The sequence below is a fragment of the Barbus barbus genome (genome assembly GCF_936440315.1).
Source record: "Barbus barbus genome assembly, chromosome: 18".
Classification (NCBI taxonomy): Eukaryota; Metazoa; Chordata; class Actinopteri; order Cypriniformes; family Cyprinidae; genus Barbus; species Barbus barbus.
In genome coordinates this window covers 28,967,865-28,982,908 of record NC_136746.1, presented here as the reverse complement: position 1 = coordinate 28,982,908, position 15,044 = coordinate 28,967,865, and the positions used below count along the sequence as shown (strand labels likewise).

General features: G+C 38.0%; 1 protein-coding gene across 2 annotated transcripts; it reads left to right on the top strand.

Annotated features, from left to right (window-relative positions):
• Positions 1–261: 261 nt before the first annotated feature.
• On the top strand, positions 262–14,512 carry LOC306883908 (interferon regulatory factor 2-binding protein 2-A-like). 2 transcript variants are annotated; one of them, XR_013785395.1, is made up of 4 exons: positions 291–1,233; positions 2,175–3,079; positions 13,822–13,986; positions 14,476–14,512. XR_013785395.1 is itself a non-coding variant. In XM_079439427.1 (2 exons), exons 1-2 carry the CDS (start codon positions 468–470, stop codon positions 2,873–2,875), a joined length of 1,467 nt encoding a protein of 488 aa, XP_079295553.1. In that variant the 5' UTR covers positions 262–467; the 3' UTR covers positions 2,876–6,583. The 2 variants fall into 2 exon arrangements, 1 of the variants encoding a protein (XP_079295553.1); XM_079439427.1 differs by lacking the exons at positions 13,822–13,986; positions 14,476–14,512 and having other exon boundaries at positions 262–1,233; positions 2,175–6,583.
• Positions 14,513–15,044: the final 532 nt, after the last annotated feature.

Here is a 15,044-nt window from a genome sequence, read left to right as displayed (position 1 = left end):
GTGTACTTTATACCTCACGGAACGCTTCCCCCCCCGATGCAAAGGTAATATAATACAAACTACAGTGTTATACGTGTACGTACATTTAAAAAAAAAAAAAAACTTTACGATGCTGATGACCGTTAAACGTGTCATGAAAAGGGCCTTAAGAAACAACTAGACGGGTTTTGTTGTGAGAACCTGGCAACCCTGGCCGAGAGAGCGCGCATGCGCAGGAGGGAGATTTCTATCGAAGAATCAAGTAAATAGAATCTGAGCGTCAGTGACGTCACTGCTCCACATTGAGCTCCAGTCTGGACGCGGTAGTAGAGAGAGAGAGAGAGAGAGAGAGTCGTAGTAAAGCGCACACTACTATGAAGCTCTGTTTGTAACTCAATTATTACTCGAGAGGAGCCTACCTCGTTTTCCCGTGAACATTTCTGTCAGGATTGCGCTGTACTTCGGAGGGGTTTCCACCTAAAAGAGCGATGTCGTCCGCGGCGGTTGCTGCTTCGAGGAGGCAGTCGTGTTATTTATGCGACTTGCCCCGCATGCCGTGGGCTATGATCTGGGATTTTACCGAGCCCGTTTGCAGGGGATGCGTGAACTATGAAGGAGCAGACAGGATCGAGTTTGTCATTGAAACCGCGCGGCAGCTCAAAAGAGCCCATGGATTTCAGGACGGCAGACCGGCGGCGAAACCGTTATCGGGGAAAGAGATCCAGGCGTTGAATCACGGGTCCGGAGACCCGGTGTCGCGTCCGCCGCAGCCCTTGGACCGTTACCCGCTGTCCTCGGAGCGTCCCCCCAGACTGGGACCGGAATACCAGTCTGCGCGGCAGGCGAACGGCATCCCGGTCCCGAACGGATTCTCAAAACCGGACGATCCTCCGGAGCTCAACCGGCAGAGTCCAAACCCGCGCAGGACTAGCGGCGTCCCGCCCAATTTAGTGCCTCTGGTGAACGGCAGCATGGTTCACGCGATGAACGGCAGACCCGGTCTCAGCCCCGCCGATCTCGGCGGAAACAAGCGGCCAGCCTCGGTCTCCAGCACCGAGCACGACAAGGACAAGCTCAGACCGGACAGCCTGACACCGGAGATCAGCGACAGCCACAAAACTCGCGCAGACGACTGGATCAAGAACAAAACGTCCCGGGATTTAATGGCGCTCAGCGCGTACGACAACAGATTTAAGAAGGAGCACATGCAGCAGAGAGTCATGTACGAAACTAACGCTCCTGCGACCAAATCAGGTACGATTTCTGGGGTGTTTTCAGTGTCGTTGTAAATGGATGGACAGATGTGTGTATATTCATTTTGTATTATTAGACATTTATACGTGACCCTGCACCACAGAACCAGTCATAAGGGTAAATTTAAAAAAAATATATATATTTGTACATCATTTGAAAGCTGAATAAATTATGATAGGACAATATTTGGCTGAGATGCAACTATTTGAAAATCTGGAATCTGAGGGTGCAATATTCCAGTATATATATATGTGTATATGTGTATGTATATGTGTGTGTATATATATGTGTGTATATATATATGTATATTAAAACGCATTTAAAGTTGTCCAAATGAAGTTCTAAGCAATGCATATTATTAATCAAAAAGTAAGTTTTTATATATTTACGGTAGGAAATCTACAAAATATCTTAATGGAACATGATCTTTATTTAATATCCTAATGATTTTTGGCATAAAAGGATAAAACATGTATTGTTGGCTATTGCTTCAAATATACCCGTCCTACTTATGACTGGTTTTGTGCTCCAGGGTCACACACATAATATATAGATAGATGCATGCAGTACAATACAAGGCTACTGTAGTCTCATAAATGGCCTGCTTTGAATGAGAGCACTATGGCATGAGTCAGCTGCAAGAAAATTTCCGCTGATCAAAGCTCAACATGTATTTGCATGTGGTGCATTTATAGTCAGCCTCATTGTTACGTCTGGCACTACATTGCATCGCTGCGTCTGCCACATTGTCATCGTTTCATAAAGACTCTTTGTGCGCTGCAATTAGAATTAACTGCTGCTTTCGTCTGGCCAGAGGAGAATGACACTATTTCCCTGTTTAATACTGTAAAGCAGCTTTGACACAATTTGCATTGTAAAAAGCACATTATAAATAATAGTGACTTGACTTGTAATTCATGCATGCTCGTGCTTTTTTGCAGATCGAGGCAAACATCCCAAGAATCTGAAGAGAAAAGCCTCGCCAGAGCCGGATGGGGAGGGTGGCACCGCCGCCAAGATTAACGGAGACGGACAGCAGTGGCTCCCGGCGGGAGACGGATTGAAAATGCCCCCGGTGCCACCGCCTAGCTTCTCCTCCACGCCCTCCACGATATCCCCTCATCCTCGCACCACCCCGCCAGAGGCCTCCGGCCAGAACGGAAGTTCGCCCATCGCGGCGCTCATTCTGGCCGCAGACAACGCCGGTGGAAACAGCTCACCCAAGGATGCCAACCAGGTGCACTCGACCACACGCAGAAACAGCAGCAGCCCGCTTTCTCCCAACCAGCGGCGGCTAGCACAGGGCACCGTGACGCCTCACGTTCCGGGCATGGATCCGGTGCATCCGCAGAGCATCCCAGACTCCTCGGTTCCCAGCAGCATCCCGCTGTGCTGCACGCTTTGCCACGAGAGGCTGGAGGACACACACTTTGTGCAGTGCCCTTCGGTGGGGTCTCACAAGTTCTGCTTCCCTTGCTCCCGGGAGAGCATCAAACAGCAGGGCGCGACCGGAGAAGTGTACTGTCCGAGCGGCGAGAAATGCCCCCTGGTGGGCTCCAACGTACCGTGGGCTTTCATGCAAGGCGAAATAGCCACCATTCTGGCAGGAGACGTCAAAGTAAAAAAGGAGAGAGACACTTGATTGCGCTTTTTTTGTTTGTTTTTTCGAAAATATTCTGGTCTATATAAATATATAAATATGAATATCCCATGCATACCATCCAGACAGAAACTAACGGACTTGTATATAATGGACATGAGGGACATGCATACTTGGTAAACATTGCTGTACATTTTTTTTTGATTTTTGAATACATTGTGTTTCTATATTTTTTGAAGATAAAAGGTATGTACTCATTATATCGGACTACGTTCTTTGTCGATGTTTAACGATTTCTTGATGTACTTTTAGGTATGGTGGCAGTTCCTGTTAAACGTAGAATGTGATTAATGCAACTCTACGAGCACTTGGCAAACATTGGAAAACGCTTCTAGCTGTACTTGTATGCACTTGTTTAAAATTGCCAAATACATTTTCTGATCTTGTATTAACGTAGAGTCTCTGCTTGCTTCTTCTGAGGATCTGAACGCAGGAGCGGTTGCTTTCGCTGGCTGGGCGCACGTCCAACATACGTCGTCTCGGATATGTTTTTCAATTATGAAGTTCAATCGGGTTGCGCTTTACGTTACAGGGTTTGTGTTACGGTGCATTTGGTAAACGCTGTAGCCTAGTTGGTATATAATTGTTATTTTCCGGGGTAGCTTGTTATTGCAGTTGTAGTCAAAGCAATGACATGTAATATGAGCACTGGCGTGTAAATCATTACCTTAACCAGTTCTCTGGGTCGTGTTTGGGTCGTTAGGTAGAAGGGCTTTGTGTATTGTGTGCTGCAGGAAATTGCCTCGTCAGACAGGTGGAGCTGGGTGAAACGACTTGCGTGTGTTGACTAATGCTGAAAAACCCTACCATCTGTTTCGTCATCTCAGCCACTCAAAGACTTTTTGAGCATTTAAACCTGTTTTAGAACTATATTTAATATTAAAACTCAGGCCAAATATTTCACTCACAACAAAATGCATCTGATTTGTTGCTCATCAATACTAGGAGTTATATAACAGTGCAGTGTTTTGGAAAGCATGAGTATGAATCTTTCCACACATGCGCAGGGCCTCGAGAGATGCAATGATTATGGTAGTTTGTAAAACAACACGTGGTCAACTCTGGAATTCCCGAGTCACTGTCCCTGGTTTACCCTTGTTTAGTATTAGGCTGTCAGTGGGAGTCTATTTTAACCTGTGATATCAGTTTTAGCTTTTCATGGGGAGTTTTTTATTTGCATGTTAAAAATATCCACTCATGCATTTATTTATAGCAGGTTTAAATGCAAGCATGCATGCATTACATTTTGCTACACCGTATCAATGCAAAGTTACGTAACGCAAACAGTAAAACAATGCAGTGAAGTGGTTTGAAGTGAATGTAAATCTCTCCCTTTTTTGTGCTTTAAAAAATGCGATGAATGTGTTAGCTTGTAAAACAACACGTGGTCACATGCTCAACTCTGGAATTCCAAAGTCACATTCCCTAGTTTATTTTTGTTACCTTGACCATAGGAATTTAACGTGGCTTGTATGTTTTTGCATATAGTGTTTTTGTTTTGAATTAGCATGTTTAAAGTATATCCGCCAATGCATTCATTTATATCAGTGCATGCAAACATCAGATTTAAACCGTTATGTAACAGCAGCAGTTCAACAATGCAATTAAGTGGTTTGGCGTACACAAATATAAATCCCTACCCACACATGCACTGAGCCTCAAAAGAAATGCAATGAATGTAGTAGCTTGTAAAACAACGTGGTCACATGCTCAACTCTGGAATTCACTAGTCATTGTCCCTAATTTACTCTTGTTTGTTTTCTTAACTACAGTAATTTGATGCGTCGTTTGTTTTCCTTTTTGCCATAGGGTGTTTTTTGGTCGAGTTTGCATGTTATTCATACCTTTTATTGCGATTTATAAATGCATGCATGCATTCATTCGATTTTGCTGCAAAATATAAATCCAAACAGTTCTACATAACAGGAGAAGTGCAACAATGCAATGACATGGTTTGGCTTACTTTAATATAAAGCTTTCTCCACACATGCAGAGAGACCCAAAAAAAAAAAATGCAATGAATGTGATAGATGTAAAACAATACTTGATCATATGCTTAACAGTGGAATTTAAGTTATTCTCCTTAGTTTACTCTTTTGTTTTTTTAGTACCAAACTAGTAATTCAGTGGGGCATGTTATAAATTTAAGTTTTAGTTTGAATTGTTGCAGTTTTAAATGCATGCATACAATAGAGCATTAGATTTTGCTGCACAGTATCAATGCAAAAAGTTACACAACAAGAGCAATGCAATAATGCATTGAAGTGGTGTGACGTACATGAATATATCTCCTCAAACATGCACTGAGCAAAAGAAATGCAATGGATGCATTAGCTTGTAAAACAGCACTTGGTCACATGCTCAACTCTGGAATAGCTGAGTCAATGTCCCTAGTTTACTCGTGTTTTGTATCTTGACTGTAGTGATCTGAAGTGGCACGTATGTTATCTGTTTAAGGTTTGCATATAAAGGTGTTTTTTGTTATACCTTCATGCCTTTATTTCAGTTTTAAATGCATGCATGCGTCAGATTTTGCAGCACAATATCAATGCAAACAGTCACATAACCAGAGCCATGCAATAATGCAATGAAGTGGTTTGGCATACATAGATATAAATCTCTCCCCAAACATACACAGAGCCTCAAAAGAAATGCAATCAATGCGGTAGCTTGTACAACAACATGTGGTCACATGCTCAACTCTGGAATAGCCAAGTTCACGTTTAGTATCTCAACTGTAGTAATGTATCATGGCATGTGTTATCTGTTTTGCATATGAGTTTTCTTTGTCTGAATTGGCATGTTATCTAATTCAGCCTTTATTACAGTTTTGCATGCATGCATGCATTTGAATTAGTATTTAAAAAAATGCAGCATAGTGGATTTGAGCCTTTATAGTGCAATGGGTAAAAATTACAAGTTTTGCTAGATACCGCATATTCCTCCAGCATTTCAACAGTAACATCTCTCAACCCAAATGAAACCTTAAGCAAGGTTCATTCAGAGATGCATTAGTGGTTTCGGCTGTTACTGGAAATGCACGCTCAAATAGCAAACCGCTCATTATTTAGTGCAGGATTATTAGGAATGCGTAGATGAAGCCGTACAGTCTCCACCGCAGATGGATATTGTAATTGGAAGGGTGAAGGGAAGATCATGCAACCCTGACTCGTCAAGGCATGACAATGCCGAATTAGGAAGATGAGAAATAGGGAGCGCGGAGCAATGGGAAGTCTCAAAATATCTCTGTGCGGTCTGGCCCATGGATATATTGTTTGAAGAAAAGTTTGAAAGATAATCAGCTGCTTAAGGCTTTGCTCAGCATCTTGCGTGGGTATTGACATGACCTATGCTTCCTTCCTTTCCAAAAGTGCCATCGGACTGAGCTTTGGGCTTCCTTTTTGGTCACGTTGCTTCATTATTATTGGTTCTTTTTGTGTAGGTAAACAGAACAAAAGTGCATGCATAAATCTAGTCAACTCTTAATTCAATTATGTGGCATCCTTATAGTTTCTTCTACAAATGCAAATAACAAATAAACAAATCACGTCAGCTGTTATTGACGATTGCATAGCCAAGCATCAGTTTTAAAACTGCTTTGGCCAAGTTTTGCACAAACACATACTGTGACAGTTGTATTTTCTTTCTTTTTTTTTTTTCTTAAATGCATCAAATTATTAAAGCTGTTTTGCATTAATATTTGCTGTTAAAGTCTGTTGTTTTCGCAGTGTTTTTTTATGAACGTGTTTGCATGCATCCCTGGTCACCGCAGCCCTGGAGCTCGTGCCGTTGCCTGGTTATGCAGTCATGTTGTGAACACAAGCTATCTTGGTTTATTAAGATCAGGGAATATCAATCCTCTGAGCTTTAGTGCCTCTTGACAGCATAAAGAAAGCCTTGCAAGAGGATGCTCTGGGAGTGCTGTATTTTTAGCCGGTACCCAAAATGTTATGCCACAGATTTCCTTGAGCAAAATAAACCCGGCTGCCAGTGCATTGAGCTTCCTAATGTTCATTTATTAGTCAGATAAGGGTCTGTGTTCAGAGGTTAATCAGTGTCCTGTTTCCCAAAAGCATGCTTTAATGAGGAAAGCTCACTCAAGTCTACTATTAAACCAAACTTGGCCTTCGAACCCGGATACTGTGCGGTTATCTGCTCAGAGATGCAATAAAACATCGATATTTCAGACGAACTCAAAGGTTAACCGTGAGTGACCTTTTAAAAAGTTTAACTGGTTAACACTAGATAGATTAACAGTTATCTGATTGTTAGATAACAGATAACCTGATTTCGATGAAAACGTGGGTGTTTTAGCTGTTGCATGTGGTCATAACTGCTTAAAAATAGACTAAACCGACTAATTGCATTTCATATTTCCATCCTGTAACCACTGCACTGTCGGGATTGTTGTTTTCCTGACGTTTTTGCGTCACCTAGCCAGAAGTATTTTACAAACCAATTTGCATTTTGCAACTCAGCACAAAAGGTCCGCGTTTGGCTCGCTGCCCGTAAGACACTCCAAGCATGCATTTTCTCCAGGCATAGTGATGTGAAAAGTCTTCGCTTGCTAGTTTCATTAATCACTGCATTGACTCTGGTTTGGGATGTTGTGGCAATTCAATTGCATGAGATGAAATGGAGACGTTTTTAATTGAAGCTTTCTGGGAGAATGTCTGATGGCATGAATAACGTCTGCGCTGTGGTCAATGAGTAATGTTAGCTTGCAAATATTTTTTTGTGGGTCAAAAAATGTTTTAGAGCAAACTGATGAGGTAGTGATCTTTATATGATCTGGTTTTTGTGTTTTGTAATGAAAAAGACCATGGTTATTGTGAATATAGCTGAAGGGCTATTCTTGGGTGCTACAGTAGCGCAGTACCTGCAAACCCAATATTACAACTATATTCACAATACAACACAAAATATCAAGAGCACAATATTTCATTACAACATTATTTAAGCAAATCTAGTCCCATCCTTTCACTAGAATTATTTATAACATATAATATAAATAATAATATATTTTACGACAAATGGAACCCTGTATTGACCAATCAGCATCCAGGACCAGTATTATACTTTTTATATCAAAAATAGTAAACTGACTACTAATTTTAATTACCTTTTAAAATAGATTAATATAAGAAAAATATCAGTTATATTAAATTGTAGTAAATATGATCGATTTCATGTTTTTTATGTATTTTAGATCAAATTAATGCAGTATTCAGTATTAAAATAAACATTATTAATATTAAAATTATTTTTTGTTAATATTTTTAAAAATGTCAAATTAATTTTAATTCTAGTTTGAACTGGCAAGCATCCAGTAATTTAAAAAAAATAATTTTTATTATTTATATTGAATTTGTTTAATTATAATGCACACAAATAAGATACCATTTGCACTAGAATCTAAAGCTCTTATGAAAGTGCCGCTTATTTTCCCAGTGTGAACGGTCATGTGCAGATGTAATGGGCCTGATAAATGCACGTCATCATAACACGCATTTAGGTACAGCTATAAACATTTTATGGCTACAAATGTCATTTTATGGCCATAAATTTCCTAAGAGAGTGAATATTCCTTATCTCAAGCGGCAGTGCAAAGGCCTCGTCAGCAGACAGGAGAGCAGGCCGGTTTTATGTGTTTGTTTTAGAGACTGGACGAGTGCGTCCCACAGGCTGATTAAGCCCTGTTATCAGTGGATTCCCACCACACTCGTCCACACGCCACTCCAGTCATGTGCTTTTAAAGCTGCGCTGCTGAAGGTGAGGCAGCGTCTCTAACACGTCAGCACTGCTTTGTGTTGCTGGGTGTTTTCAGACAGGTCTTTGTTGTGCTATTACAATGAGTATTTATTTTATGTTTTGGCTGGAGTTACTCTGTAGATGTTACATAACACTGGCTTGTCTGAGAGTGTTATTTTTAGTGTAACAAACTACAATGAATTAATGTTTTGAATTAGATATTTTTAAATCCATTTTTTAATTTGAAGTTTTCAATTTTGACATTTTATTTGTTTGTTTTTAAAAAACAGTTTATATAGTTTATTTATTAGTTTTAGTGCTTCAAATTAAACTGAATATGAGAAATGTTGCCTTGGCAACTAACCGAAAAGATCACATTGTTAAATTTTTTTTATTTTTTTTTTCTGTGTGTTTTTATATATACATTAATCTCTATGGAGCTTTTATTATTATTTTTTTTCTTTCATTTTTTGTTATAGGCTACATTCATATTACTAAATTAAAATGTAATAAGTAATGAAATAAAATAAATATTTTAATTGTTTATTTTACTTTAAGTAATGAAAATGGTTTTAGTAAACTCTAATAACCCTGGTCTTTTTTTAAATGCAAAGTATTTAAAATAAAAATAAAGCTATGAAAATTTGCATTTTTACAACATTGTGTGTCCCATCAACACTTGGGCCAAATACAGGAGATACATCACATAAGTGGTCAAGTGCAAAGACCACAAGTGTGGGTATTTGGACAGAGCACCACTTTGGTCGTTATGTCCCCACCAATGCCAAAATTAAACCTACACCCTTGACAATAACAGTAGTCTTTATGATTTGTATAGGATTTGAGCAGCATTAATGTCCTTCAAATGCTTGGATTAACATGAGAGTTCGTAAATGACAGAATTGTAATTTTTGTGAACTCTTCGTTTGCTTGTCAGTAACCTCTCTATTGAGGTGATGTGTTATCAAACGGAAGGCAGCAGGAAGCAGCGGCGCGTCTGACGCACTGAACTTTAGATCCTGGAAAATCCCCTCAAAGTCTGTGAAACTGAACATCACAGAGCTCGAGCAGATGCTTCTCATCTCGTTCCTGTTTACACTGCTCAGGTAATAATTACTGCCTCACTCGGGTCAGGCCACAAACACACTACAAAAGTGTGAAAATGCAGATGTTGATTCTTAGCCAACATGCTGTATGTGTGTTTCCGTTGAACATATTTATCATTCATGAAAGAAATTACACATTTCAGTTTTAATTAAATTGTGCAATGCTCTACAAAATAAAACTGAGCGTAGAAAACTATTTATGCAAATCCTCACTATGGCACCCTTGGTGGAGAGTCGCTGAAAATACAACACGTACATGCATTGTGCATTAAATTGCGTTGAAATATTGCCATTTGCTTTCATACATATATATTTATGAATTAATAAATAATAAATTTTTTAAAAAAACAATTGGCTGCAGACTGGACAATATATTTATACATCAGTGTTTTTACATTTTTCAAATTTTTTATTTTATATGTATTTTTTTTAATTATTATTTATTTATTTTATTTTTTAATTCTTCCAAAACCTACTGAGCTACATAAAGTGTACAAATTAAATATAAAAAGTTGTAAAAACAACTACAGGAGTGAGTTTTACCAGAAAGTACAAGTACTATTTATACTCTTTCTACTTTAATTCAATGCTTCACTTAATTTGTGAAATTTACTAGCGGTTTTTGAGTGGAGAGGGTTTCTAAATAAATCCTACACTTAAACTATTAATCTCTTAAAATGTATTTATTTATAAATGAATAAACAACAAAAGTTGTTTGTACATTTATAGTTTTTATTTTTTGTCCTTTTTTTTCGGTAGCAGAAGAACTCTCGCCCCTTGTGGCAAGTCACTGAAAATACAACACGTACTTGCATTGTGTTTTGGATTGCATTTACAAAAACTCAAAATCAGTGCATTAAAAGTGAGTGAGTGCATGTATGCATGTCTCTCTGTCTGCGCTCATGCACCCTCTTTCACAAAGACTGCTGTTGCCATCCAGATTTCCCTAATTCTAGGCCACCTATTCTGTCTGATCTAGGCCATTATATAGTTCTTTTTGCATAAAAGAGAGCGTGACTATTGCACGTTTCACACGTCGAGCACTAGTCCATCATTGGCGATGGACAGTACGGCTCTTTAATGAGTGTGTTTCTCATGATAAATTCAGCGCACTGCATGTGTAGCTCGCATCCATTGACAGAGGTGGAGGAAGGTCTGTGCCAAAAATGGAATCTGGTCCACATTTGCCAAATCCCAGTATAGATGATGCACCGGTTAATTTAGGCCTGCCAGGGAAAAACAAGGTCGCCCACAAATTTCCGAATCGAGGACACCTTGGAATCCGTCTCTTTTCATCAATCAGCGTGTCCCTTTAGAGTTCGGCCCCACTTCTGGCTCTAACGAAGTCTTTGCCTCTCGGTGCTCAACGGCTGGAGCTTTAACTGGCAATTAGGTTGTGTGGGCTCAGATCCAGGGCGTAAGTAAGAAATCCCCCTCTGATTGCAGGGTTGGATGAGGATATTGAGCTGGGTTGGGTTCTTCCAGGGTATTTAGCCGCTCTTCCACATGAGGCAAAAGAGCTAAAGCCCCAAATCGGTCATTTTGCAAAACATTAAAGAAAGCACATGAAAGGGACCGGGATTTCGTTCTGTTATTAGCTCTGTTCCAAAACCTACTGAACGGCCTACATACAGCATAAAAGTGATTGGTCGAAGTTGTAAATAAAATTACTGGAGTGAGTTTTACCAGAAAGTCTGATTTCAGTCTTTCTATTTTAAAATTTAATCTTTTATTCAATGTTTTACTTGCTTTTTTTTTCTCCATTTTTAATTGGAGTGTTTCAAAGTAAATCCATTAATCTCTTAATTTATAAATTTTCCACTAAATTTAGTTCCAAAGTATATGAATAAAACCATTAAAAAAGAAATAAAATTAATGAATAAAAATGAATAAATTAATTAAACTGCACATAAATAAAATTAAATTAAATAAATGAATAAAAATGTATTAATTAGAAGACTTACATTTGAAACGCTTTTAATTTGAAACCGTTAACTCATAAATTACTAGTAAATTTCACAAATAATTACAAAAAAATGGCAAGCAACACTGAATTAAATGTGAAATTTTGAAGTAGAAATACTGAAATAATAAAACATACTCCAATAATCTCTTAAATCACTGAACAGAAAATACATAACTAGTAGGCTACTATGCAATTAAACAAATACACAAAGCAGTGTAATTAAATGCATTATTTTACCAAGCATTTGCATACTATTTATTTTATGCTTTTTAGTGTTGTCACTATTAAATAGTGTACTTCTGTGTACATTTGCATGACTTGTTGCCACACTGACAAAAAAATGCTAGAATTGCTTAAGAAATCGATAGTAAATTTGACGAATAATTACAAAGTAGTAACTATAACACACTGCATTAAACATGAAATTTTAAAGACTGAAATAGTATTTTCTTGTAAAACATACTCCAGTAATTTTGTTTTTTTTTTACAATATATTTAGAAAATTCCAAATCAGTCACTTACAATGTTCCATTCCGTTTAGAATGCTGCCTTACTAGTCTGCTGCCCCTGTAGGCAGGTTACTAGGTTTTGGTACAGAGCTATTGTGCACTTATAAGTTAATCTGTTTATTCTTGTCAAAATAATTTTTTTTTTTACTCGAGTGCATCGCTGCTTTGTTTTACAATCATTTATTGTGATGAATGCAGAACTGTTGTGAGCCTCATGTACTGTGTGTTTTCTGTTTCTATAATAAGGATTGACCTCTAACTCTCCGTGTCAGTCCATCTATAACCACATTAGAAAATCAGGCCTTTAAAAATAGAAATTAGAGCTCAGTCTTCCAGCCCATCTATACACGCCACGCTTCTTTTTGTAGACATCAAAAGCGCCTGTGTGCTTCCAGTGTTTCCATTTTCAATCTCAAGCCGCTGCCAAATCCAAAAACTGGAGCACTGAATAAACGGATCCAAAACGGTCCCGTACAGAACAGCTGTTATTAACATGAGTGCTCGACTTGAGCAGAGAACTCAGACAGAGTTTGGATAAAAGAGTCAAATGGAAGAAATGTGTGGATTGAAGAAAGACAAGGAGGAAGTGGAGCCATTACTTCACTTGATGTTAAATATTACATGTCACCAAGGTCTACAATTAACTTTTTGTAGCACTGCTTTTGTAACTACCAGTTGTCAAGAATATAATAATAATAATAATAATAATAATATATATATGTATATATATGTGTGTGTGTGTGTGTGTGTGTGTGTGTGTGTATGTATATGTATTAGTGCTGTCAAACGATTAATTGTGCCCATTTTTGTTTACATAGTATGTGTGTGTGTACTGTGTATATATTATGTATATATAAATACACACCTATGCATGTATATATTGAACAAAAATGTTGTTTATATATTAAATATATTTATATATATATTATATGAATATAAATATATACATATGATTACATGTAAATATTTTCAAAATATATACTGTATGTGTGTGTACTTATACATAATAAATATACATAGTACACACAGATATATTATGTTAATAACTTTTTATTTTGGATGAGATTAATCATTTGACAGCACTACTGTGTGTATGTGTGTGTGTGTGTGTGTCTATATATATACCTATGTCTATATATATACCTATGTCTATAACAAGGGAATAATTTTACAAAAGGATAGTTTTTGCATTTTTTACTGTATTTTTTATTTAAAAAATATATGCTTTTTATTAAAAATATTTTTGACAATGGGATCATTTTACAGTGATAAATTTATGGCAATTTTACTTGAATCTTGCATCTTTTTTTTTTCTTTTGGGGAAATCTATGGAATAGACTTTCAATACATTGGGAACATGCTTTCTGCTAAAATCTGTGGCTACAGATCCTGTGTGGTCCTTGAAATGTGTGTATGTTTTGATATGAATATGTGCTGTTTCTGTCTGTATACCTGATGATTAATGCGGATGACTAGTTAGTGCCTGGAAGCTGACTGTTTTGGACACACACTCGCTCTACTAAGCGAAGCTTTCTACTGTTAGACCAGAACTGATGCCAGAAGATTGATGTCACTAATTTTGTCTGCTCCATTTAGGGCTGATTTGACAAGATAACACTTAGAATGAGGCTTAAAATAGCTGCGGGACATTTGCTGTTGAGCGGTTGTTGATGTCAGATAACGCTGCCGTGAAGGAGGCTGGGATCTGAGATGAGCTATTCCTGTCCGTCAGCTTCAGGCCGCGCTGGAACCAAAGAGAAGGTAATAACATCCAGGAGATCGCTTGTCCTCTTCTATCAGGTGTACAGTTCAGCCCTCCGGACTAGTGCTTCATTCGGACCAGAAGATCTTTTTCTGTTCAAAAGTGAACATTTACAATATATTTTAAATAGTAAAAAATTATTTTACAATATGACTGCCTTTGCTGTATTTTGGATCAAATAAATGCAGGCTTGGTGAGCAGAAGACACTTTAAAAACATTAAAAAAAAATTCTGTTCAAAACTTTTGACTGGTAGTGTATGCTGCTCAAACCTTAATGAGTTCCAGCTTTGCTTTAAAAAGTATCAAAAGACGACTGAAATATAGAACAAAAAAAGGCACTCTGCTTGCCAGCATTGTATTATGTAACCAGCTGGGATGAACCGAGCAGCCGCAACACCCAAGATATCAAAGACAGTACATCTGCTGTTCCTCCCTTCAGGGTCAGCAGGGTTCTTCAGCATGTTCCCCTCCCTCTCTCAGTTTTCAGAGCAGGAATAGGTGCTCGTAGAGCTCTGTCATCGCATGCCACTAACAGGTGTGCTCTCAAAAGAAGCGCGTGAAGCCTCAAGAGCATTACACAATCACAAGGCACGAAGAGAACCCAAAATAGCGGTGTGTGGGCGGAGCCTCTGGAGCTGTTCACAGGTGTACGAGTTCAGAGATCACAGCTACTCAGTGCTTTCACTGGGACTAAAGTACACCACTGGTTGAGTCACTTCTCTAGAGTTTCGCAACTTGAAATGATAAAACCTTGAACCACGTGGAGACTACAGAGGCTTACTTTTTACACAAAGAATTACAAAATAAATATTTGAAGGATTCTATTAATCATTATTCCAAACCTGAATGGTGTTATTAATCAATTTGAATTACAATTAGAATTTGGCTTTCAAAAGTTGGGGATTGGAGACTGAATTTTGAATTTGAATGTGAAATGAATTTGAGTTGAGTTTGAATATGAATTAAAATTTGTCATTATTTTAAACTTGTATGCTGTTATTGACCAATTTGAATTTTGAATTCAAGTGAGTTTTGAGTTCACATTGAAATTTTGAA